This window comes from Equus przewalskii, chromosome 3 (assembly GCF_037783145.1).
Source record: "Equus przewalskii isolate Varuska chromosome 3, EquPr2, whole genome shotgun sequence".
In the NCBI taxonomy this organism is placed as follows: domain Eukaryota; kingdom Metazoa; phylum Chordata; class Mammalia; order Perissodactyla; family Equidae; genus Equus; species Equus przewalskii.
Window position 1 is genome coordinate 32,527,546 of NC_091833.1, and position 26,947 is coordinate 32,554,492.

General features: G+C 57.8%; 1 protein-coding gene across 1 annotated transcript in view; it reads right to left on the minus strand.

Moving 5' to 3' along the window:
• Positions 1-235: 235 nt before the first annotated feature.
• The window catches only part of C3H16orf74 (chromosome 3 C16orf74 homolog), a 32,980-nt gene continuing 6,268 nt past the window's right edge, over positions 236-26,947 (minus strand). Inside the window, exons 3-5 of the mRNA XM_070613526.1 lie at positions 22,896-22,944; positions 3,137-3,255; positions 236-778 (exon numbers count right to left, since the gene is read on the minus strand). Of these exons, the coding sequence (XP_070469627.1) occupies positions 720-778; positions 3,137-3,255; positions 22,896-22,944 (227 nt within the window). The 3' untranslated portion in view covers positions 236-719. The remainder of the gene's footprint in view (positions 779-3,136; positions 3,256-22,895; positions 22,945-26,947) is intronic.

The following is a 26,947-nucleotide window of genomic DNA, read 5'->3' on the forward strand; positions in this document are numbered from 1 at the left end:
AGGATCCCACAGCTGGCAGGGTCGGAGCTTGGACTCACATGAGGTCTGTGTGACTTCAGAGCCCGTGCCCTTGGCCTCACCCAGGCCTGCCAATCGAGGGGTCCAAGACTCTCCAAAGGCTCATCACCAGCTGTCACCCGTCTGACTGGCCCCTCCGTGACAAGCGATGCTCTTAAACCCACCTCGTATCCGGGTGTGCTCCGTCTCCTCTGCCAGCCCAAGAAGGAAGCTTCACTGTCTGTTACAGAAGATCTTTATTTATAATGCAAAAAAATTATAAATCACTTTCTGGACTGTTTTGTTATCTGTAAAACAACTCATAAAAAATGGAGCTGCGCCTCTGCGAGAAGTTCTCGTGGGTGTTGACCCGTCTGGTTGGCCCAGGGTGCAGGGAGGGTGTGTTTGTCCAGGAGAAAGCCCCTCCCTGGCACCCGGATGGCCGGGCTGTCACCATGGCCCTGGGGTCGGCAAGAACACGGAGGAGGTCAGGGACCAGTCCACTCAGTGGGGCCTGGAAGACGTCGTTCTGGAGGTGGGCCGGGCTGGTTCCTTGCTCATCCGGCCACATCTCTCCTGGTCGGGTGCCCGAATCTGCTCTGTTTCCCATCCAGCCTATTCAGCAGCTCTGTCCCAGGTGACCCCGCGCCCCGGGGCAGGTGGAGCCAGGGGCAGCCAGAGCAGGAGCTGGTGCCGATGGATGCGTGTCCACCGCCTCCTCCTCAGGCTTCGGGGTCTATTTCCCCATCCTCTGTGCAGGACCCCGTCTCATCCAGCCAGACTAGAAGACAGAGGGGGAATCAACATCTGGATGGACCCCCCCCATCCAGGCCCCCTTTCCCTGGGAGCTGGCACCTCTGGGCCACCTCAGCTCCCCCGACATAGGGGCAATAGTGTCAACGGATGCTAAAGGGGACCCCACTGATGCCGAGTCTCATGGTGCTTTCCCACGCCCCCTCCGCCCAGGCTCGAGGCCACGCTCCCCGACTCAGAGTCCCTGGGATTGTAGCCCGGGGCCCCACTCTTGGCTCAGCCTCTTCTGGGAGGTGCCTTCGAGCCCAGGGCTGGGCGGGAGGTCAAATCCTTCACCCCTGACCCCGGACTAGAGATGGGAAGTTGAGGCCCAGAGTGGAGGAGACCTGCTCCAATCAGCAGGGTGGTCCAGGCAGGGCCAGAGTTCTTGCCAGTCCCCTGCTGCCCAGGGAAGCCCCTGGTATCAGCATGTGGCCCTGAAGGACGTGCCACCTGGGCCTGGCGGTCTGTCCTCCCATCCTAATATCACTGGCGAGAACATCAACACAGGGCGTGAAATCAGGCCCTCCAGCTTCCCTGTCACGGATCCTCCACATGAGGAAACCGAGGCACCATTATCATCTCCATTCACAGATGGGGAAACCGAGGCACAGGGAGGCGGAGCCTCTTGCTCAAAGTCCCAGGTTGACGGGCGGCAGAGCTGGGATCTGAATTCAGGGTGTCCTGACTCCAGGCCTGTGGCCATTCTGCTGCCCTTTTCAGAATGGGGAGAGCAGAGGGTCGGGATCCGAGCTCTGCCGCCGGCGAGAGCAGACGGGAGGGTACCCCTGTGCTGGCCCCTGGGCATTAATCCACCCCCAGAACTGCCTAAGTTTCAAAGGAACCTCTCCCAGGGTTAGGAGTCTCCTGGGGGCCCAGGGCCTCTGGGCTCTCACCCCACAGATCTTGTAACCATCAGACTCCTCTGCACTCACAGGGAGCAGGGAAGGTGGTTATGATCCCATTTTACAGATGAGGACACAGAGGCTGGGAGAGGGAAGGGAGCGTAAGTGGGGAGCAAGGACCTGGGCCTCTGCTGCCCACCCTGAGCTCTCTGATTAGACACTGGAGCAGCAGCCCAGCTCTTCTCTCACCTTGCTGTGTGCCCTTGGGTGAGTCGCTGTCCCTCTCTACACTTCAGTTTCCCCACCTATAAACTAGAGATAAGGGCAGTCCTCATAGCCCATAGGGTTGGAATGAGAATTAAATAAGATCTCAGAAAAGCTTTTAACCCAGGGCCCAGCACTGGGGAAGGTGACAGCAGTGTGACCCAGTGCAATCATGAATGAGCAAGGCCCACCTGCAGCACTGACACAGGGCCCAGCCCAGAGGGGGTCCCATGGCTTTCTCCAGGTCACTCACCTGGTGGGCAAGCTCAGATCCCAACTCAGCCCTTCTGGAAAAGTCTACCCAAGTCCCCCCACCAGACTCGCACGAGCCCCACGTCAGCCTTGTCGGCCTGTGTCCCCCACACGAGCCAGGCAGGACTGTGTCACGGTGGTTGGTTGGCTGAATGACGCTAGCCGCTGGGAGGGCGTCCAGCCTGGGGGTGCACAGGGTGGACTCCAGATCACACAGCCTGGGGCTGAGTCCCGCCTCTGCCACTTACTGGCTGTTCGGCGACTGCCGCACCCTGTCGGAACCTCAGTTTACCCATCTGTCAAATGGAGATGAAGACTGGACCTAATGCAGAATGACTGTGAGAACTCAATAGGAAAGCGTTTACTGCCGCCATAACCACTACTTAGTATTATGATTATTATCATTCACAAGAGCAGCCTCAGCACCAAGCGCAGGTCTGGCTCAACACTTCTGTTTAATGAATAAATGAACGATTTGCCCCTCTGGCTCCAATGGTATCCACAGAGGGGCACGTGGGGCACCAGTTCGGGCCTCTCCCTCTCCCCCTCTCTCCGGGAACAAGGCCATCTCCTCTCTCCTCCCTGCATCCGGCAGCTCCAGAGACCAGCCCCAGCCCTGGCGTGGATATGTTTCCAAGCCTGCGCTGTCCAGCTGAACTCCTGCGCCAGCAAGATGGAGCACCAGGCCCCGGCTGGCAGGGGAAGGCGCATCCATCAATTACCTTGGCGAGCCCGCCTGGCCCCATCCATCACTCGCCTGGCTGCCGGCAGGGGCTGTCTCGCTAATTACTTAACATGCCACATCTTGCTGGGGCTGGTGCCGTGGCGAGGGGCCCACGGTGGAGTGTATGCAGATCCAAGCATAAATTTTTAATAAATCCAGGGGAAGCGGGGACATGAGCTCAGACCTGGAGCACAGAAGGGGGGCCCCGTGAGCTGTCCCCCAGACCAGACCCGGCTTGGCAGTGGTGGTGGGGTGGCCTCACCTGTCTGCCTGGAGTCCCTTGGCAGCATCATGCCCGTGGGGGTAGGGGGAGTAATGATGATGTTGGGTACATCCAGGTGCTTGTCGCTCAGAACGGGGGCCTCGTCGTGGCTGCTGCTGCTGCTGACACACATTTTAAGGCCTGAGAAGGCAGGCCGTGGGGGACACACATGCACACACATGACAGAGAGACAAGCATCAGTGGCCGCTGGGAACTGCCCACCGCTGCCTCCCTCCCTCCCTTGACCATCACTGTGAGTCCTGACAACTCTTGGGAATGAAGGGACGGCTGCTCCCACTTCACAGATGAGGAAACTGAGGCTCAACACAGTTAAATGACCTGTCCACGCCTGCATAACTTGGTGAGTCCAGGGAGTTTTATCTGCTTTGTTCACTAAGGTATCTTCAGTGCCCTGAACAGTGTCGACACATAGTAGGTCCTCAAAACCTGACTCCAAACAGATGAAAGCAACAGAGCTTGAGCTGGAACCCAGGCCTGTCTGACTCAAAGCCAGGCATGAAGTTGCCTCTCCCACAAATGATTTTCTGAAAGAGTGCAAGATTGGTGTTGTTTCTGCCTCAAGTGTTGGATGGAATTCACCAATGAAAGTGTCCGGGCCTGGAATGTTCTTTGTGCAAAGACTTTTGATTACAAATCTGGTTTCTTTCATAGATATGGGGCTAGTCAGGTTTTCTGTTGCATCTTGTGTCAGTTTCGCCAAGTTGTGCTTTTCAGGGAATCTGTCCATTTCTTCTAAGTGGCTGAATTTGTTGTCCCACCTCTCCCATAAATTAAGCACAGGTAACTTGACCGAGCCAGTTACGGGTCCCCCTGACAAAAGCACCCACACCATCCACCCCGCCAAACTCCTTCCTCCACGCCTCTCGTCTGAGTCAACGGCATCGTCATCTGCCAGAACCAGAGCGTCAGCCACGGGTCTTCCCTCTCGTCCTCCGCTCCAGCCCCAGCCAGGTTCATCAACCACCTCGCCCGCAGATGACACCCTGTAATGTCTGTGACATCCTTCCTTCTCTCTCCTCATGGCCCTAACTAGTCTCTGTGCCTCCTGGCTTCTCCCTCTTCAGTCTACCCTCCACCAGCAGCCAGAAACGGCAAATCTCATCACAGCACGTACCTGCTCAAAACACGCACTAGCGCTTGACAATTACCTACAAGCAGCATTTCCAAAGTGTGTTCCCTGGAATGCTGGCCTCCTAAGACTCTGTCAGGAAGGGGGTTCCATGATCACATGAGTTTGGGAATACCACATATTTGAAGGTTGACTGAATCTCATCTACTCTTTCCCTCTCTTGGAGATTCCCAAGCATGTTAGAGAGTTAAAGGCTCTGAGAAGTCCTGCAGGAAGGAAGCTGCTTGAATTAGGCTTCACCCTGGGCTTCCTGCACGTAGACAACCTTGGGGTCTGTTTTTGGAGGAACGTCTGTTAACATCTCACAGAACCATGAGTCATGAAATACACTTTGTGAACTGTTGATCATAAATTAGAGTCAACCTCTTAGCCCAGCTTTCAGCCCTGACAATGTGGCCCAAACTACCTGCTGCCTCATTCCCAGCCACCCGTCCACACTCCCCAAAGTGCTCACCGTCCCCTAGACACCCAGGGCTCCCCAGCCCCTCCGTGCCTTCGTACACGCTGCTCCCCTGCCTGGAATGCTCTTTCTCCCTTTGCCAGGGTCACGAGCTCCTACTTATTCTTCAAAGCCCGACACAATAGGCTCTTCTTTGGGGAAGGTGTCTCACAGGTCTGATCCCCACCCCTCTTCGTCTGTCTACACTCAGGCATCCATCAGTCTCCCAGCACTGATCACATGTACTGAAATGGTTAGTTCTTAGCGCCGTCTCCCTTTTCTGTGAGCGTCCGCAAGGCAGCCAGTCCCTCACTCATCTCTGTCTCCTCTGAGCCCAGCACAGCGCCCGGGACAGGGCAAGTGGAGTGTCTTACTTACATGGAAAAGAACCACCACCATTGAGCTGGGCGTCACAATACTTGTCTCGTTCCCCCCCACTTTGTGTTTTCCCCAAACAGCCCCAGACTGGGATGACACTAGCTCAAGCATCTTGGCCCCCGGCCAACAGCAGGAGCTAAGGAATGGGGTGATTTCTATTCCTGCTGCTCCTCAGGTCCAACCTGGGCACATGAGACGGTGCTCCTAAATGACCCCTATAGGGTCAGTGTGGTGGTTCTCAAGTGTGGCCCCGAGAGGCAGGGTCTAATTCCCCTCCCCTTCAGAGTGGGAGGACTGAGAAGGGCTTCTAGCGAATGGGATAAGACGGAAGGGCTGGTGTGTGACTTCCAAGGCGAGGTCATAGAAGATACTGCACCTTCCTCCTTGCCCTCTCGCTCTGGGGGGAGCTGGCAGCCATGCCGTGAGGACCCTCGAGCAGCCTGTGGTGAAGCCCACGCGGGAGGAACTGAGGCTTCCAGCCAAGAGCCGTGTGAGGGAGCCACCTGGGAGGTGGATCCTCCAGCCCAGTCAAGCCTTCGGATGAAAGCGCAGCCCTGGCCCACAGCTTGAACGTAACCTCAGGAGAGACCCTGGGCCAGAACCTCCCAGCCATGTCACTCCTGAATTTCCTGACCCACGGAAACTGTGAGATAATAAATGCTTATGCCACTAAATTTGAGGGTGATTTGTTACGCAGCCCTAGATAACTGATACAGTTAGCGCGGCCTGCCCCAACCCTAGGAGGAAGGGACTGCAAGTGCACAGTGGGAACACCATACATGGCTGTGGGGCGTCTCAGGGTGACCTGGTCACCTAAGAGGCATTGCTCTGAGGGGCAGTCCATGCCTGGACTGTCAAAGACAGTCTGTTTGACTCTACAAAGGCAGGCACATGCAATCAGGCCCAGTTCTACGCCCACCTGCAGCCTGACCCGGGCCGTGTGCTCGGGAAAGCTGCAGGCAGCAGGCACAGGGGTGAGAGCCCTGGCTCCAAAGTCAGGCCAACTGCTCACAAGCTGTGTGACCCTGGGCAAGTCACATCTCCTCTCTGGGCCTCTGAGTAGTAAAGAATCTAACCTTGCCCCAAAGGAGGTCCAGCCTCTGTCCTTGGCTTCTGGGAGGCCACCTCTGAGGCCTCGGGATGCCAGGCCTGGCAGGAGGGCCTCTGTTTGCCCAGGGGCCTTGGTCATACTGGACAGACGAACAATGTGAGTGGTGGGTGACACCCGGAGGGACTGGAGGCAGATGTGCCACCTGGGCCATCAATCCTGCCTTCCTAGGGGAACCCCAGTGTACTCATCTCCCGGGACTGCCGTTACAAAGCACCACACACTGGGGGCTCAAACCACAGAACTGTATTCTCCCACAGTCCTGGAGGCCTGAAGTCCAAGACCAGGCTGTCGGCGGGGCTGGCTCCTTCCAGGGGCTGTGAGGGAGGGTCTGTCCCAGGCCTCTTCCCCAGCTTCTGGTGGCTTCCTGGCCGTCTTCGGGCCTCATCTGACTTGTAGAAGCACCACCCCAATCTCTGCCTTCATCTTCACACGCTGTTCCTCCTGTGTGCATGGCGGTCTCCAAACCTCCCCTTTTATAAGGACGCCGGTCATACCGGACTGGGGGCCCACCCTGCTCCAGCACGCCCTCATCTGAACTCATGACATCTGCAATGACCCTATTCCCAACGAGGTCACATGCTAGGGTACTGGGGGCTAGGGTTTTCACATATGAATTTTGGGGGACACAATTCAGCCCAGAACACCCAAAGAAAACTGTGAACACTGAGGCTCAGGTGATCTCCCCTGGCTGGCAATACTGTGTGTGTGTGTGTGTGTGTGCGTGTGTCACATGCCTCTGCCAAAAGCAATGCACCTGTGACTCCATGGAGAGGACAATGGGAGCTCCATATCTGGAACTTTCCTGGACCCTGTCCTACGCACTTGCTCCCTTGGCTCATGTGAATCTGTACCCCTTCCCTGTAATAAACCATAACTGTGACCACTAGCACTTTCTGTGAGCTCTGTGGGTCTCTCTAGGGTGCTAGCGAACCTGACGGTGGCTTTGGGAACCCTGAAACTCACAGCTGGTGTCAGAAGTAAGGGTGGTCTCATGTGGACTGGGTTCCCTCTCACTTCTTGTTTCCACTGACAAAAATGGGGGTGGCATGACTCACCCCCCTGGGCTGGGGAGAGAATGACGCAGTCCGGCTTTCAGCCAGCTCTCAGTAAGCACAGGCCGCCTGCCCTCCCTCACGCCACTCCCACGCCTGGAGGGACAAGCACCCTCTGCTCTCCTCCCCCAGGCAACCTCCTAGCCACCTCCTCATCCTCTGAACCCCAGTCCTGTCTCCTCCCCGGGGAGTCCCCAGGACCCCCTGAATCGACATGGCTGGTTAGTCCTGTAGGAAGAGGCCATGTCTCCCCGTCAGAGTACAAGGCCCTCGGAACACCCACCAAGCACTGCCCACGTGATCTAAAGTGGTGGCTTCCAGGCCGCCTTTAAAGCCCTAGAGCCCTTTCTTCCTGCGCTCCTACGCAGAACGTGAGACCAATCAGAGGAAGCCACTGGCCCGGTGGTCGAGTGGTTAAGTTCGCGTGCTCCGCTGCAGGCGGCCCAGTGTTTCGTTGGTTCGAATCCTGGGCGCGGACATCACAGTGCTCATCAAACTACGCTGAGGCAGCGTCCCACATGCCACAAGTAGAAGGACCCACAACAAAGAATATACAACTATGTACCGGGGGGCTTTGGGGAGAAAAAGGAAAAAATAAAATCTTAAAAAAAAAAAAAAGAAGAGGAAGCCACTGAGAGGAGGCCCTCCCATTATCACTGGCAACCACGGACATCCACAGACCACTTGCCACATGCCAGACACGGCGCCGGGCATGATAAGCACGACCCCCAGAGATGCGGAGCCTGGGGACCAGAGCGAGTAATGACTTGCACGTTGTTGAACAGCGAGCGTGTGTGCAGCCAGGATATGAAGTCCAGCCCGAGTCCCTCTGACTCCAAAGGCCAGTGCCTCCTGGACGCACAATTCTGCAGCACGAAGCTGGCAAACTTCCTGAGAAGGGCCAGACGGTAACTATCCTTTACTCTGGGACTTTGCCATCACTGTTGCAATTGCAGCAGGAAAGCAGTGCAGACAATATGTAAATGAATGGGCGTGTCTCAATAAAATGTTTTTTACAAAAACGGGCAGCGGATTTGGCCCAAGGACCGAGGTCTGCCATCCCTGCTCTCTAATATCCAGGCCTCGGGAAGTTTGGATCTGGTGCATGCCCCATGTCCTAAAAGGCAATTATAGAGCCTCAAAGCCTGAGGCTCGTTGATGCCAAAAACAAAACATCACCCTGACGCTGGTGGCTGTCAGTGACAGCATCCTCCTCTGAAGGGCTGTGGGCACCATGAAATGAATGAACTCACAGAAAGCACGGGCCCAGCGAGTGGGGCCTGGAGGGTGCTCAAGTCCTGTTAGCTCTCTCCATAATCATCCACAAAGAGCAGCTCACAGAGAGCCGGCAACAAAAGGAAGACCTGGTTATTGCTATCTGGAACAGGAGGGAGCCTCTCTGCCCAGCCTCGAAGCCCCTTCCTCGGGAATATTCCAAAGCTCTAAAATAAAATGCTAATGGGGAAAAGCCACTCTCCTCCCAGGGCCCCGCATTTGCATTTTAACATGTTCCGGGAGCTTGGCGACAAAGCCCACATTCTTCATCGGGAAGCGTCAGGTCACTCAGGGGCCCTGGAGAGATGCTGGAGGCAGAGGCGAGAGGGGAGGAGGAAGGAGAGGGGGGAGGAGGGAGGGGGAGGGGAGAGGAGGGAGGGGGAGGGGAGAGGAGGGAGGGGAGGGGAGAGGAGGGAGGGGGAGGGGAGAGGAGGGAGGGGAGGGGAGAGGAGGGAGGGGAGGGGAGAGGAGGGAGGGGAGGGGGGAGAAAGGAGAGGGGAAAGGGAGAAGGAGGGGGAGGGGAGAGAGAGGGGGATGGGGAGAGGGAGGGGGAGGGGGGAGGAGGGGGGGAGGAGGGGGAGGCAGGAGGGGGGAGGAGGGGGGGAGGAGGGGGAGGCAGGAGGGGGGAGGGTAGGACTCCAGCTCCTCTCAAACCCCCGGTGGCCCAGCCTCGAGCAGAGATGGCTGAGCAGGAGGGAAAGCTCTCAGGAGATAAAGCCGACTTTGGGGATTAAAAACAAATGCCAACCCTGCCCCAGACAAGGAGCTCATTTGTGCTAACGCCAGAATTGTTATTTGTTAATTATGTGCCCGCCTCGGGCCATTAAGAGCCCATTTCCTGAGGGGAAGGTCTTGGCTGGGATTCCTGGGGGCCAGGCCCCAGGGAGAGAGGGGCCGGGGGCAGATCCCAGCGCCCCAGAACCATCCCAAGCCGTCAGGGTGATTTTAGGGTGCGACGGGGAGCTTGTGCAGAAAGCCTTGGGGGGGGCTGTTACCCGGCCTTAACGGGGCCCCTGCTCTGGGGCGTACGCTGTCTCAGCTGGGGACAGAGCAAGCCAGATGGAGAAAACCCCGGGCTCCAGGAGGCCGGCGAAATGGTGAGCGCTCTACGCGAGGTCAGAAGACTTCTGAAACCTGGTCTGCCCTCTCCCCGCCGGAGGGCAGTGGTTTCCGTCCTGGCTGCCCACTATAATCACCAGAGAAGTTTATAAATGCACCAGTGCGGGACCCCAGCCCAGGGGGCCTGATTTCACTGCTCTGCATGGCCACCAGGATTTCTACAACCTCCCAGAGTCTACCCGCCAGAGTTGGGAACCCCTGGGCTACGGTGACTGTGGGAACATGTGGCTTTACTCTCTGAGCCTCAGTTTCCCCGGTTGTAAAAATCGAGTTACAATGCCAATCTTGTAGGAATGGAATACCTGTTGTGGGGTGTGTGCTGCCAAGCCTGGGAGAAGTGGCCGACAGTGAACCAGCTGGCCAGGGCCTGGGGATATCGAGGGGGTGGTGTGGACCACTGCCCCCTGTCCCCTCCCCCTGAGACCAGCTAGTCTTCCTTAAGCATCCCTCATGCCAGGCTCTGGGCTGAGCATGAGATCTCCACTATTGCATGAATCCTCAGGGTGGATATTAGGATTGTGGCCATTCTCCAGATGAGAAAACCAAAGCCTGCAGAAGGGAGGCGACGTGCCCGAGGACACACAGAGGCCAGGTGGCCCCTGGCCGGGGCATCCACCCCACCCCTCCTGGTATCAGCCACCACTTCTCATCCTTCAGAAGCCCTGAGACAGGCCTCTGCTCTGCTCAGGACGCTCCAGGCCCTGGTGGACAGAGCACCACTCCCTGTGCCAGCTCTCAGTGGCCCCCACGCCTCTCAATGTCCACAGCGGTCATGTGGCTGCAGTCAAGACTCTGCAGCCATCGCGGCTCAAGGGCGCCCTCTGCTGGTCCCTTTAAAAACGGCGCTCACACTGGCATCCTGGTGCCAGCTGGGAGACCCCATCTGGGAATGCGTCCACCCTTTCCCAAGGCACCATCGCGTGCACAGTGGGCTTGCTGGACCCACAGTGCCGCCGAGGCCAGAACGTACACCTGGGCTCCAATCCACCTCTTGGAGCCTCGTTTGCCCATCTGCAAAATGGGGGTAAGTGACAGTCCCTGCCTCCAGGGGGTGCTGAGGGGACTAAGAAGCCCCCTGAAGGCCTCCCTCCAGCCAAGGTGGGTGCCATCGCGGCGCGCACTCTGCAGGGAAGACCAGGGCTGGCCACGTGGCACACAGTCAACTAACACAAGCTGTTACGAAAAGCAAGAGATTCTAATCTTACCGCTTATTCACAGATTCAGGCAATGTTGAGCACCTACTGGGTGCACCCACCCCCTGAATGTGGGTGAGGGACCCCGTCTCACCCTCGCAGTCGCACAGCTGGTGTGGGGGCTAAACACTGTTTGCAGGGCGACTCACAAAACATCCCTGGTCCCAACTCAACACCTGGAGACACTTTTTCCTTATTGCATTGGAACAGCCACGGGCTCCGGGAAAGGCAAGAGCTGGTGTCACTCTCAGGTCTCCTGCTTCCTTGGCCGTGACTTCACTGTGCTCGGCCCCCGTAACAGGCATTTATGGTGCACCTACTGTGTGCTGGGCCTTGTTCCGGGTGCTGGGCACACAGCAGAAAACAGAACAGTCTCCACAGGTGTTTCTCTGCTCCTCCCCACCCTCTCTGCCTTCCTCACCTCCTGCTCCAGGCTCCAGCAGCAGACTGGGACCCAAAGATGTCAGGGTTGCTGGGAAAAACAGAGAGAGGGGCCCACACTGCGGGGCTGTGAGGACCGTGGGAGCTCCTCGTGAAGATTCATCATTTGGTCCTCCCAGTGAGGCTGACAGTGAGACGCCCATCTTCCAGATGGGCACACCGAAGCACAGAGAGGTCAGGGGCCTTGCCCAGGGTCATGTGGGATTGGATGTGCAGCCTGTCCTCCGAGGGGCCAGGGAACAAATAAGCACCTTCTAGAATCTGCATCAGTGACAGGAGGAGCGAGGAGCAGATGGTGGGAGGGAGCAGCACGATTGCAGGAGACAGTGGGAGTCAGAAAAGGCCTCCGGGAGAGCAGCAGGAGAGATGGAACAGAGGGTGCTTGGGTCAGCCCCAGCACGCACAAAGGCCCTGGGGCAGGAACGTGGGCACCGGGGCTGGGTGGAAGCTGGGCCAGCACTAATTCCTCAGAGATGACTGAGTGTCTGGATTCAGTGCAGGTCTTTCAAAAAACAAACTGACAAATGCCCCTGAGGTTCCAGATGCGCTTAATCTCTCTTTTTTTTAATTACAATTAAGGGGAAAGCCTTGCATTATTCTGGATGAGGCCTCGGCAGCTTGGGAGGTTTTACCTTTTCGAGGCAGCCTGGGCCCAATGAAGACGGCAGTGGATATTTTAAATCTCTTTTTAATTAAGGAAAAAGCCCCAGCTTGCGTCAGGGATGAACAGCTGGAGAGAGAACCTGGGCGGCGGAGCCAGGAAGAGGCAGGTGGGGCGAGGCGTTGCCCTCCCTCCCTGTCCAGCCCACCTGCCCTCCTGCCCCCCAGCACGGCCTCTGGCAGGCCCGCCCGCCTGCCCGCCCGGCCACCCTTCCAGTTCTCTGTGGTGGGGCTGTTGAGTACCATCCCTGGCCTCTACCTGCTGTAGCATCCTCCAGTTGTGACAACTAAAAATGTCCCTGGACACTGCCGAGTGTCCCCTGGAGATGAGGTTGCCAGATAAAATTCAGCACAAATAATTGTTTAGTATAAGTATGTCCCACGCAATATTTGGGACATACTTACATTAGAAAGTTATTCCTCATTTACCTGAAATTCAAATGTACCTTGCATCCTGTTCTGTGTTTTGTTTCTCCTAAACCTGGCATCTCTACCTGGTTGCTGGGGGGATCCCTTGCCGCTGAGAACCACGGCCATAGCTGTTACCATCGCGACAGCAGCCTGGCATTTCAGAGCAGGCGCCCGAGAGCTGCAGTACAGCCCGGGCCAGAGGGACCGGCCTCCCCAGTCTGCCCTTCGCAGCTGTGTGGCCTGAGCAAGTTTCTTACCCTCTCGGAGCCTGTTTCCTCACCTGCAAAGCAGCTAAGTCAAAGGGGGCTACATGTGGTTGGCCCCTGGAGCTTTCGCCCTGGATAAGGACCCAGAACCTGAAGGGCTATCATAAGGACGTGCGACATTACACGGAGGTGTCTGGGACAGCCCGGCCAACAGCAGGTGCTTGGGCGGCCTCATCATGGGGACTGTTGTTGCTGTTGGTACCGGGGAAATCAGACAGCAGATTCCAGGTGGTCCCGGAGGAAGGTGGCGGGCGATGCTGTCCTGTGCAAACCGGGGGGCTCCTGGGGAGCCTGGGCCCTGGGGACGGGGACGTGTCCTCCCTGCCGTGGGCAGCTCAGGCCTGAGAAGGGCTGCAGACAGGAGGGCCGACTGGAGGCTCAGGGCCAGAGTGGCACTCAGAGCCAAGGGGGGAGTGTGCCGCCCACCACTCGGGGCATCGGCTCTGCCTGCGAGCCCTCCGAGGCCCAGCCCCAGGGAGCCTGGAGCGCCGCCACCCCCTCCCGTCAGCTCCCCGGTCAGCCCCACACGGGCCAGGCCTTTCAGGGCCCTCCCAGCAGCCATGCGCCCTGGAATCCAGAGCCCCGGGTGCAGGAACACCGGCAGCCAGGGCCCCGCACGCCTTTGATGCCAGCACAACCTTGGGACCCATCGTGAGGGCGTGTGGCTCTGGACCAGCCCAGGGCTCTGGCCTCGGTGGAGGGGACAGACAGTGCAGTGAGGACAGGACCCTCCTGCACAGGTGTCAGCTCCTGCAATCATCTAAACGATGCCCTGAAAGAGAGACAGGTGTCCTTCCATCTGACAGCGCAGGAAACTGAGGCAGAGAGAGGCTGACCACTTGCCCCAGGTCACACAGCCAACGGGCCCACAGCCCATCAACCCCATAGCACACGCCCTGTCCTACGAGAGGCAGTGCCCCCTCTGCTGGAAAGTTCTGTCTGGTGACGAATGACATGTGAGGGTGACAGACAGGAAGTGATCCCAACTCCCCACGCATCCCACTTCGTCCTCTTGCTAAGGCTGGGAGGGGCTGGCCAGCCCTCACTTCTCAGGCTCGGGGAAGTTCAGGCCTTCCCCTGCGGGGAGGAGGTGAGACCCCAGCCCAGAGCTCTGAGGCGCCTGCTGGGACCCTCCCGGGTGTCCTGGCCTGGCCTGGGGGTCTGTGGGTTGAGCCTCGAGTGACTTCAGAGGGGCGTCTCAGAGGAGCTTCAGATGGGGTTTGGGTGGTAAAAGTTCCTTGCTCGCAAAAGGAGGGAGCCCACAGGAGCTGGTGGGCAGGAGAAACTTGTCTGTGCTGCTGGCATCAGGGGAGCGGCCGCCTGGGCAGGGGGGGGGTTCTGGGGGACTGGAATGTTCTGTTTCTTGATCTGGATGCTGGTCAGTGTGTGAAAATGCATCCAGCGGCTCCCTTCCCACCTGCGTCCCTTCCCTGTACGTTTTACTGCAACAAGAAGTGAAATGTTTCTTGCTAAAGAGAAATGAAACATGAACTTCCCTGAGATGCCGTATTTTTACTCATCAGATTAGCAGAAATAAGAAAGGCTGTTACTACACTGTTAGCTCAGTCCCTCCCCACGGGGTGGACGGGAGGGTTTCTCAGGGGGTCAGGGGGCAAAGCTCCAAAAGTAACAAGGGCACAGACCCTTCAACCTAGCAGTGCTGCTTCTAGGAAGGTTCCACGGCTCGGCTCCCTCGTAAGTGGATGAGACGTAAGAAGATATAAGGCAATTTGGGGATAGGTTAGAACAGGAAGATGCATTCATGCAGGGGAATACTATACAGCTGTGAAAAAGGATGGGCAGCTCTGATCGGAACCATTTCCAACACGCATGGTTAAGTGAAAACAGTGAGGTGCAGAGCAGTGGGTCTAATGCCACCACATGTTGGAAAAAGAAAACGAATATGCCTATGAACACATTTGCATGTATATACAGAGAATATTCTGGAAGAAGACACAAGGAAGCGGTTGACAATGGCTGCCTCCAAGCAGGTGGCTGGGAGAGAGGTGAGAGCAGACTCACTTTTTACTACATATTCTTTTGCACATTTTTCATTCTGTACCGTGAAGATGTTTTACATATTCAAAACAAAGTAATTAAAAAGGGAAAAAACATTTTCTGAAGGGAGGCTGACAGACAGACTCAGGAGGTGCAACAGGGAAAGCAGGAAGGTGGGGCATTGCTGCTGCAGGAGAGGTCTGATCAAGGTGAGGAGGTGAGACAGCAAACAGGCAGCAGTAGGGCCAGGCAGAGAATTTGGAGTGTAGGCCTGGAGAGGCAGCAAGGGGCACAGGAACACTCCTTTTCCCTTGAAGCACTCAGGACAACAGCCCAGAGTGTGGTCGCAGGAGCCCAGGAAAGCCGAGAGTTAATCCCACAGTCCTGGGGGGTGGGGGCGCTGGGTCAAGCTGGTCTCCCCAGGCCAGAGACATAGGTAGCTGAGAGAGACTAGAGTCCACCTGAGTCCTGCTCCCTCTCACTCCCAGTTCTCCAGTTCTTCTTCACTCCTCCACTTGAAGACAGCCATTGTTACTGTTTCCTTGTGTCTCTTTCCTGAATGTTCTGTATATATACATCCAAATGCATTCACAGGCATATTGCTTTTCTTTTTCCAACACAAGTGACAGCATTAGACCCACTGCTCTGCACCTCATTCTTTTCACCTAACTGTGCATGTTGGAAATGGTACCCTATGGTTTCAGAGCTGCCCATCCTTTTTCCCAGCTGCATAGTATTCTCCTATATGGCCCACCCTTCTGACCAACTCCTGGGCAGCCCAGACATCAGGAGCTGAGGCTGGCTGTGGGCAGGGGCTATGACTTAAAGCACAGGTGTCCTTGGGACCTGTCCCTTGCTGTCCCACAGCCCCAGGTCTAAGCCTCATCTGAACCTATGGACTGAGGGGACGCTGTGCTTTGGGGCCCAGACCCGCCCTCTAGGACCAGGCTTGTCCCCAGCAGCCCTGGGAGTGCTGCCTGCTGATGGCTCATACCTCCTCGGACCTGCCCTCAGCCGAGCTGGGCAGGACAGGGGTGGGGCAGGCTAGATGCTTAGGGTGCACGATGTAAGGAGGTGCCCACCCTCGGGGCTAGGCTTGGGCCTCATGCCCCTCACTGTGGTCTGGGCCCTGCTCAAGGTTATGCCCCCTCCGGGGACAGCCCCTACCATGTCCAGCCGGCTCCCCCTGCCCTCAGTGGGCGGTGATGCCCCAGCGTCCCAGGCCGCGGGCTGACCGACTGAGATGCCCTCGGCCGCCCTCCTTCCTCCCCAGGCGGCAGGCGTGGAGCGTGGAGCTTTGGCTTAAGCTGCCCTGAGCCAGGAGGACCCCGGCTCTCCCCGCGCCCCCGGGGGCAGGGCGGGGCTGAGTAAGCCCCATCTGCTCAGGCTTTGCTTATCCACCCTTCCTCTGAGAAGGCTGGGGGTCTCCCAGCCCTCAAGTCCCTGTATCCTGGGCAGAGATCTGTTCAGAAGGTTCCAGAAAGAGCCCTGGATTGGAGCCTGCAGACGTGTGCTCCCAGCCAAGCTAACTTGCTCCTTGTCACCCCGGGCAGTCAGTCCCCAGTCGAAGCCCCATCTCAAAAGCAAGGACAGCGGGTGCAGACAGTGGTTCTCACCCCAGGCCGCGCCAGAGGATCAGCCGGGGGGCTTCATGAACATCGCTGCCCAGGACCCACCCATGCCAGCCCAGCGCCCACCCTGGGGAGTGGCCACGGCCGCACCTTTCTGAACGCCTCCCTCGTCATCCTGATGTGTGGTGAAGGTGTAGACCCCAGGTCTGGAATGATACTAGTGCTTCCTGTTACCTTTATTCATTTATTTTTGAGGAAGATTAGCCCTGAGCTAACATCTGCCACCAATCCTCCTCTTTTCTGCTGAGGAAGACTGGCCCTGAGCTAACATCCATGCCCATCTTCCTCTACTCTATATGTGGGATGCCTGCCACAGCATGGCTTGACAAGCAGTGCCGTGTCCCCACCCAGGATCCGAACCTGCGAACTCTGGGCCACCAAAGTGGAAAGTGCGAACTTAACTGCTATACCACTGAGCCGGCCCCTCCTGTTACCTTGAAAAGGAATTCTTGACACCACTCCTCAGCTCTCATGGCTCTGCCTGCCCCAGCGACCTCCGCTCCTCCTGCTCAGCCCCCTAGTCCCGCCACACTTGCCTCCTCAACAGCTCACCAAGCTTCTTCCTGTCTCAGGGCCTTTGCACCTGCTGTTCCCTCTGCCTGGGACACTGCACTATGCATCTGCATGGCCGGCTCCAATGCTGGCACCACAGACATGCTCTCAGCGCCTCATCCCGCTACTGTACCCCTTCAATTCCCCTCACAGTTGGCACCACAAAATCTACCACTCTGGGTTGCACATTCATTTCTGTGTCTCCCACGCTCAGCAACTGTCAGCTGCACAAAAGAAGAGTGACACTGGAATCCAGCTGTGGCCTGGGCTCTGTCCCCACAGGACGGGGGCACCTGCTGTGTGCAGGGCTCGGTTCTCATGGGCCCAGGGGTGGACAGAGCAGACCAAGACCCCTGCCTGCTGGCAGTGGCCCCGCGGGGCAGCAAGGTTAGGGACGTCCCCCTGGACCCCATGGGCAGGAAGCTGTGCATTTCACAGACGGGAACACCAAGGCTCAATAAATGAAGACAGCGACCTCGGTGGTTTTCTGCCTCACGGCGGATCCCTCCACGTGGCCTTTCCTGCAAATGCAGGAAGGCCCCAACTCATCCTGAAAACTGCTCGGAATGTATCAGCCCGACGGATGAATGCCTCTTCTCTGCCCCTTCCCCAGAGCTCCCGGTCCCCACGGGTGGAAGCCCCAGAGTGGCTGCCAGTCCCATCGGGCGGCTACAGTTCTCTCCTCGCCCACCGGGGGTCCTCCTCTCCTTCCTCTGACGGCACCCGCTCCTTCCGTTCTTCGTCCCTTCCCGACTCTTTCCCAGGCCAGCTGCTTCCTCAGTGACGCCATCCTTCCCCGGGGACCAGGCTGGCCGCTTCCATCTTAGCCCATGGGAGGTCGTCCTCAGGTAACAGTTCCCAGTAAGGTTCATCCCCTTCTTCCTCTCCCAGTTCCTCGGGGTCACAAACCGCCGCTGCCTTGCTCATCCCTGGAGCCCTGCACCTGGCCTGGGTTGGCGCACAGTAGGGACACAATCAATGCTTGTGGAATGAGCAGTCTCTCGACCAGCTCTGGCCCGCAGCTGTGGGGCTGCTGGAGCCAAGGGTTTACACACTAGACAGGGCAGTGTGGTGTGACTCTCACTTCCAGAGTGACCTGGGGCTAGTCTCAGGCCTCTGATCACCAATATGGAATAAAATACAGAAAATGGGCATTGGAACTGCCAGCCCCCGGTCTGGGTCACAGGCTGAGTAAAGGAGAGGCCCTGGGCCCCGGGAAGGGAGCGGGGAGAAATACCTGGGCAGTCAGGGTCCCAGCCCCGAGGTGGCCTGGGGGGGCTCTACCCGTGTCCTCCTTGGTCCTCACCATCATCACAGATTCAGCGAAACAGACTAAAAACCCACCAAAGTCAGCCAAATCCCGATAGCGGGGCACCCTACAAAACTCCTGCCCAGCCCTCTGAACGGCCAAGGTCACAAAGACACGACCTTCTGAGAAACCGTGAGAGCCCAGGGGAGCTCAGGAGACGGGATGACGACATGGAAGGTGGGATCCTGGCTGGGACCCTGGGACAGAAAAGGGACAGGAGGGAAAACTATGGAAATCGGAATAAAGCGTGGGCTTTAGTTCATGACGAGGTTTCTGCGCTGGTTCCTTCATCGTCAGGAAGCTGCCACACTGAGGGAGTCAGTAACTATCGGGGAAACTGCTGTGGGGTATTTGGGAACTTTCTACTATCTTCTCAGTTTTTCTATAAATCTAAAACTGTCGTAAAAAATAGTCTTAAAACAAAGGAACCACTAACCCAGGGCCGCCTCCCTCTCCTGCCCTCTCCCGCTGGGCCCCAGGAGCACAGTCCGCTGGGACCAGCCCCGGCTCAGGAGCCTCTCTCCATGGCGATGCTGGAGTTGCCTGGGGCTGGAGCTGGCGCCCTCTGAAACCCCAGAAACCACGCCAGGCCCCCAAGTTGGCCCCAACCGGCAAGCCCATGCCTCCACTTTCACCTTTCCCTCTGAGGTCCTGGAGCTGCCTGCAGGATGGGAAGGCGCGAAGGGCCAGGGGGAGGGGCTGGGGGACCCTGTTCATCGGGCAATCTCCTCAGTGCTTATCTCAGATCATTCTCAAAACCTGGCCAGGGGCTAGTCGCATTCATCACTCCATTTTACAGATGGGGAAACTGAGGCGAAGTGACTTGCAGAAGGCTGCAGTTTGTCAGGAGCAGAACTGGGATCTGAACTCAGATCTCTCTGAGCTCAGAATCGCTTCACCAGTGGTTCTCAAACTCGGGCAGGCACCGGGATCCCCCAGAGGGTTTGTTAAAACCCCCCGCTCCCAAGAACTTGACCGCCTGACTAATTCCCAGGCGATGCTGACCAGGGACCCCATTGAGAACCATGTGGCCCTACCATGCTGTTTCCTGGCAGCGCCACCCGGCTGCTGACCGGGAACCAGGGAAACCACGCACCCTCCCTGCCCTCTGCTGGGGCGAGCCCCTCGTGACCCGCCGTGTGACCCTGAGCCAGCGAGAGCTCCCCTGTGCCTCGGTCTCCCCCTCCTCAAAGTCACCTCCACCGCCCAGCTGTCCTGAGGGTGGAATGAGCAAATTCAGGGAACACGCTTAGGGCGCAGTGCCCGGCGGCCAGGGACAGCCAGCACACGCCAGCCCTTACATGGGAAGGGACCAGGGAGGCCCTCTTTGGACAGTGGAACATTCCTGCACATCACAGTGGCTACGGCCAGACCATCGAACAGAGGGACCCCACAGAAAGCACACCACTGTGCCCATTCTCCTTTGGAACCACAAACAAAAGGGTTTCGGCACAGCTGTGTCCCTCTCTGCGACGTCACACCCTCAGGACCACCCACCTCGGGCCGAGTCTTTACTGCCAGTCAGGAGAAGCACATTCCTGACCCACATGCGGGAGGGCTCAGAGGTGAAGTGACTTGTAGCGGGTTGAACAGCGTTCCCCCAAAATTCACACCCACCCAGAACCTCAGAAGGCGGCCTTATTTGGAAATAAAAGTCTTACAGATGCAATTAGTTAAGGATCTTGGGATGAGGTCATCTTGGACTTAAGGCTGGCTCTAAGTCCAAAACGGGCGTCTTTATAAGAGAAAGGAGAGAGAGAAACAGGGAGGGGGCCACGTGAAGACGGAGCAGAGATGGAGGGACGTGGCCACAAGCCAAGGGACGCCTGGGGCCCCCAGGAGCTGGGGGAGGCAGGAAGGATCCCCCCCAGAGTCTCCACAGGGGGCGCGGCCTGCGACACCTGAGTTTCGGACTTCCAGCCTCCACAGGTGGGAGCGAACAGATTCCCGTTGTTGTAAGCCCCCAGCTTGTGGTTATTTGTTACAGTGGCCCAGGGAACGAAGCCAGCATCTTATAGGGTTAACGTGAAGCCCTAGCGAGATCATGTTGATAAAGTTTCTGGCTACAGTGACACCTTCAGATGTGGAACTAAAATGTTTTCCTCTGAAGAGGCTATACCGGTGGTGCCTGAAGCCAGGCCCCTGAGATCAGTCTGCCTGGATTCAAATCCTACCTGGGTTCCAGCTGTGTGGCCGTGGGCAAACTGCACTGCCTCTCTGAGCCTCAGCATCCTCATCTGGAAACTGGGACTCCCAACAGCACCCACTTCGTGGTGGGAGGAGGGCCGGGTGAACTGATGCACGCAGAGTGCACAGAACAGGGCCTCACCCAGGCTAAGCCCCCAACAAGAATTCGCCATTCATCTGAATTATTTAACCCAGCCGTTCTGATTTCTGGAGTTTTTCCCAAAGAAATCCTAATTGAAAAAGTCAGAAAGCAAAGATGTTCAAAATGGTGTTATCTACCAAAAGCAACAAGTTGGAAACGAGCCAAAGACCAACTCTTGGCAGAACCTGAAACTCGCAATAACTGAAGAACTGTGAAATCATGCCGCCTCCAGAAATATGGCACAAGCACCCAAACGTTAAATAAAAAATTAATGGAAGTGCACGGAACGGCACATCCCAGCGTAGACACAGGGACCACCACACCGGCAGGCAGGGAGGGAAGAGAAGGTCATGCGGAGAGCGGGGAGGGTGACCGGGCTGCGGGGTATCTGGTGCTCCAAGTTTCCTCTTAAGTGGTGCATCCCTCACAGGAAAAGCAAAGCTGAGACTCCTGGAAGAGAAGGTCCTGGGTGTCTGGGCTGGTGGGCCTGGGTCCGGCTCGATTTAGCATAGAGAGAGGGGTCCTGTGTCCTGTCCCGGCCCTGTGCACTGAGTCACACCCAAGCCTGCGCTGGCCTCGCCAACTGCGCCGGGCGCTGCGGCTCCAGCCCCGTCCTAGCGCTGGCTCCTCCGGCCAGCCAGATGGCGGCCCTTTTCAAAGCTCCCAGACACGGGAGCATTCAGCTGGCTGCCCGGGCTTCCAGTCCCGCCGTAGACTGCAGATGGGGGTCTATTTCCCAGGGCCTCTCAGCACCTGCAGCTCTGGGCTCTCTCTCCTGGCTGAGCCCCCAGCCTTGGGCTGGAAGGTACATGACCTCCAAGGGCTTGGTTGATTTGTCAGAGATGTCCTGACACAGCAACCAAAAGTGGGAGCAGCCCAAGTGTCCATTGGTGGAGGAACGGATAAACCACATGTGGTCTAGACTCACAACGGAATATTATTCAGCCTTAAAAAGGAAGGAAAGTCTGACCCACGCTGCAACAATGAATCTTGAGGACATTGTGCTCAGTGAACTAAGCCGGTCACAAAAGGACAGATACTGTATTATTCTGCTCACATGAGGTTCCTGGAGGAGCCAAGTTCATGGAGACAGAAAGTAGGACGGCGGGTGCCGGGGGCTGGGGGAGCAGGGTGGGGAGTGTTTAACGGGGACAGAGTCTCAGTTTGGGAAGACGGAAAAGTTCTGGAGACGGATGGTGGGGATGGCCGCACAACAATGTGAGTGTGCTTAATGCCACTGAACTGTGCACCTAAAAATGGTTTAGATGGCAAATCTCATGTATGTCTTTTACCGCAGTTAAAAACCAAAGCAAACAGCTTGTCCTGAAGGCCTGGTCTGTGCCGGGCACGGGGAGACCCCCAGCAAACTCTAGGGAAGAGGGTCCTCGGGCTCCAGGGGCTGGGTCTCTGGACCCAACCACCGGCCCTCACCCCTCCGGAGGCTCGCTCCGCAGACCCCTCCCTCCCTCCTCCGTGGGCTCGGCCTGGAGCCTGAGGGACCAGGCCCTGCAGGGGACTCGGCTGTCTGTGCCTCTCCAGCGTTTCATCCCCACCTTGCGAACACCACCCTGATTTTCTCCAGGGGAACCACTGCTCCCCATTTCCATGCAGCCTCAGAGGAGCTGTCCATCAAGATGCCCCACCCCCTGGCTAAGGGGCGGGCATAAGCCCTAGGCTGGGCCAACCAGATGCAGTCCCCGAGCTCACCTATCCCAGCAGCCAGACAGAGGATGGCCCTTCACCCTGTGGCACGCTGCATGTGGGTGAGGGGCTGGCAGGGCCACTCCCGGATTCAGGCCCGGGACACATCGGGTGGGGAGCTTTTGTCACCGAATAATTGGCTTCAAGGGGAGAGGCCTCTGTGTGAGCCACGTTGATCTGAGGTGCCCCGGGTGATCCAGACACCAGACAGAAAGGTCTAGAGCTGCCTTTGCCAACAGCTACAACACCCCTCGGTGACTCTGTGTCCTTCTAGAACTTTCTCCCTGCTGGCCTTTCTCCTCTCCCAGCCCACCTTCCCCAGCACCCCAGCAGGCCAGACTTCTATCTCAGTGATAACAGGCCCGCCGGGGGGGAGAGCAAACGTCCCCTGGGGTGTGCCTGGCACACTCAGCAGGGGCCTCTCACTCCTTTCCCGTCCACGGCCTGGGATCAGTCCACTTGAGGGGGAAACCGAGGTCCAAGGGGCCTGTGACTTTCCCTCATCACTCAAGTGCCGGTGCGAGGGAAGGCCAGGAAGAGCACTCAGAGTCAGAGCAAGCATTTATAGGGCACCTACTGTGTACAGCTGCTGCCTTAAGTGGCGGTGCCCCCTCCCTCTCCAGGGCAGCAACGCCGGGGTCTCAGGGTCCAGCCTCCCACTCTGTCCAGCCTCAGTCCTCCCCCTCCACCCTCCCCCTCCGCCCCCTGAAGAGCTGGTGGGGCAAAGCTGCCCACCGGGCTTACCTTTCAGGCAGGACAGCTTCAGCCCCATGTCGGCGGCGCCTCGGCAGGCCTGTGGAGAGAGGAGAGGCTTGTTTTGTGCTGGCCACGTGTGGCCGGGCCCCCACCCCCAGGCCCTGACGGGTGCACAACAGGAAGCAGTGGGGGAGAGAAACCGCCGGCCCGAGGTCACGGCGCCTGCTGCCTACATCTGGGCTGAATTTGCTCAAAGATGCGTCTGTGCTGGCGGAAAAAACTTTCAGGGCCTCAAAGCTAAATATACCGGAGGCCCAGCAGCACGGCGCCGCTGAAGCTGAAGGTGAGGGCGTGGCGGGCGCCGACGAGGCGGAACCAAGCCCACCTGGCCTCTCCTTGCAGGGGCCGCAGACGGTGGCTGGCTCCAGGGATGCGGGGCTGTACGGATCCTCGGGCAGGGCCTCGGGGTGGCCCTATGCCCACTGCATGGGGGCCCCTGTGATACAACACTGCCTTCTTTTAAAGTACAGATTCTCGGGAGACCTAACAGACTAAGCTGAAAGGGTGTTAAAGTTGTCCCAACCAGCGTCCCCACCGCCTTCCTGCAGGGAGATGCGCCCTTCGGGTTCTGAGTAATTGATGAACAGAACAGCGGCGGCAGCTGAGGCACTGGGCACCTGTGTGCTCTCGACACTCGATCCTCAGCCACACCCCTGTGCGGTGCTATTACTGCCCCATTTTACAGATGTGGAAATCAAGGCTCAGAGAGGTGGCATCAGCTGCCCGAGGCCACCCAGCTTCCTAGGAGAGTGGAGCTGGGATTAGAACCCAAGACTGTCCTGATCCCCAGCTGGGGCCCACCCCACAGGGGCCAGTGAGGCTCGGCAGGCCCCTCTGGGGAAGCAGAGGTTATTGTGTCCACGTTGGGAGGTCCTCGCGTCTCTGGGTGGGGGACACTGAGCTCATCCCTTCATTCACAGGGAGCTATGTGCCCAGGCCGGGGGTGGGAGGGTGGCCAGGAGAGGCGCCTCTCAGATCTCCCACCAGGTGTGGGGCTGATGTCCAGCCCTGCGTTCTTAAGTCCATCGTCCCTGTGTCCTGCATGAGGCCAGGAGACGCAGGCACCCCGATGGGCAACTCTGGCTCAGCAACACCGTCCTTGGATGCCTCCAACGCTTCCTGCCTCCCTCATCCCTGGGGTCAGACCTCCCAGCCCCTTCCCCATGTCCCCTAATACACTTCCTACACATTTCCCACCCTGCACCTGGTCTCCGAGGACCCAACACAAGGCCAAATGGGCCTTGAGGTTGTTTATTTTAGGCTGTATATTTAGGCTGACTATAGGTTGTTCAGACAAGTGGGGGAGATAGACAGCAAACTGGCCCTGATGGAGGTGTGGTGAGCCCAGAGGAAGCAGAGTGAGGCCAGGAGGACAGAGGTGGGTTCCTGCCCCAGCCTGGGAGCCCATGTCCCTAAAGAGGGGCAGGAGTGGGCCAAGCAGGGAACAGCCTCCTAGGTTTCAGGAACAGAATCTGTAAAGGCCCAGAGGACAAGAAGGATGTGGCCCATGGGTGGAACCAGAGAGTGGGGGGTCAGGGCAGGGATAGAACGAGGAGAGGCCAAAGATGAGCTGGACCCTGGCAGCTGTGGGGACTGGTTATGGAGTTCAGAGGTTATCCTGAGGGCACCGAGGGACAAGGCTGCATTCTAGGAGGCTGTGCCGGCCAGGGGCCCACTAGGCAACGTCGGGGACCCCCAGGCCCACACGACTTGGTTGTGCTGGTGGACCAGTGGCCTCGGCATGCCTGGGGGCTTGTTAGCAATGCAGCATCTCAGGCCCACCCAGAAGCACTGAGCCAGAATCAGTATTTTAACAAGGCCCCCGGGGATTGGTGCACTTGTCAAGGTCGGAGCAGCTCTGCTCTGAGCCAGAAATTTGGAGCCTGAACACTGAAGATGGCGGGGCAGAGGAGGGAGTGGCAGCCGGAAGTGAGGATGACACGCAGGCCTGGGAGACGGTGGGATCCCAGGAGGGGCCAGTTTGGAGGAGGGGCCGGGATAAAGCCTTCAATTTTAGCCAAGTTGGATTTGTGGGCAGGTAGGAGGTGGCCTGGAGACATCCGTTAGGAGACGGACTGGGGGGCACCTGGGAAGAGGGGAGCGGGGAAGAGAGAAAGATGCTGAGAGAGGGCAGGAGAGACAGACAGACACTGATGGGAACAGATTCAGGACAGCTGAGTACAAAAGGAAGCGTTTCCCACACAGGAGCAGGTGCTGGAGCTGCCGGGCCAGGACCAGAGCCTGGCTCAGCCACGTGGCAGCAGGCAGGTTCCTCACCTTGCCAAGACTTCGCTCCCCTCATCTTTGAAACGGGGCTGATGCACGCAGCAGCCTCACTGAGCAGCAGCGAGGTCTGCACGGCGAGAGGTAGTGACTTTTTGCAAAAGGGCTTCGCTCTGAGCCAGGCTCGCAACAAAAGTCCAAGAAATTCAGCTGCTGCTATTACGTATGACAGTGACGGCGGGAAGGGAGGTGGTGGTTTCCAGCCTTTTCTCCATGGCCTCACTACTCATTGGGTGGTCCTGGACCAGCAGCATTGACACCACTGGGAGGTTGTGAGAAATACGGGCTCCCAGGCCCCACCCTGCCCGCAGGCTCAGGAGCTGCATTTCGACAAGACCCAGGTAATGCTCGTGACAGCTGATGATGCGCTGAGCACCGCATCTTCCCGCACATCAGAATCGCCTGGTGCCATTCCCAGAGGTGCGGGGGAACTGCCTGGGGTGTGGCCTGGCACTGGGACTTTTAAGAGCTCCCCTGGAGATTCTAATGCGCAGGATGAGATACCAAGGAGAGCGTGTCCTTTTCAGGGGAACTGGAGAGAGTGAGCCCTAGGCCAGGCCTGTGGGGACAACGGGTGTCTTTCCTGAGCCATCAATGCTTGGCCAGCACTGGTCTGAGCCCCTGGACAGTCACGGTCAGTTAATCCTCACAACAGCCCTGCGAGGTTGGGACCATTCCCGTCCTCACTTCACAGCTGGGGAAACTGAGGCAGAGAGAGGTTTGTTAACTTGCACAAGGTCGTATGGGCAGCAAGTGACAGGGTGAGGATTCGAACCCAGCAGACCTGTGGTAGCACAGACCCTACCTGCATCCCTCTCCTCAACCCTCCCCAGGCTGGGTCTCCCACCGAGTGGTCCGGCAGCCCTGAGGTCGGGACCGTCAACAAATAAACCCCAGGACCCCCGAGGGCCACTGTGAGAAACACACCTAACATCACAACCGTGCAGACACACTGCGCACAGTGCATGCCGATCTTACAGTCGACTCTCTTCCGGTCTGTCTCTGCTAAGTGCCGGTCACAGCCCACCTGACAGATCTTACATACATGCCATCCCAGGGTCTGAAAAACGATTTACCCTGGAGCCTCACAGATGAACCACGTCAGGACTCTGCTGGAAACACTCCGGGAAAACAACCAGAGTGGTGTGGGGCGCGGGGGGGGATACAGCCAGGGGATACAGGAGTCTGCCTGCTGTTGACACGGGAGATGGGGTTCATGACCTGCCTTGGTGTTTGTGCAAAAAGTAATACAATGGGCAAAAGAAAGACAACTGTCCATTAGGTGACAGTACGGGGCTGACATCCAGTTCTCCGGTTTTGATCACTGTCCTGGGTTTTGCAGGAGGTGGTCCTTCTCTTAGGAAACACACTGAAGTGTTTGGGGTCAAGCTCATCATTTTTGCAACTCAACTCTCAAAGAGTTCAGCCAGAAAATCATAACACGCACATACGTGTACGGACAGAGAGAGATGACGAAGCAAATGTGGCCAATGTTCGTCCCCGGGGAAGGACGGACGGGGGACTTGGTGTTCCTGCAACTTTTTGCTAAGTTTGAAACTATTTCGAGAGAAGTCAACAAGGGAAAGAAGACACTGTCCGGGAGAGACGGCGCAGCTCGACAGGAGCCACGGCCTCTGTGCCCGACGCCACTGCCCCCAGCCGCGGCACGCCACGTCACATCCCGCTGTCCTAGAACTTCCGGGATATGGCTGCAGGTGCGCTCCAGGGCCGGCGCTCCGGGCCAGGAAGGCTCTGTG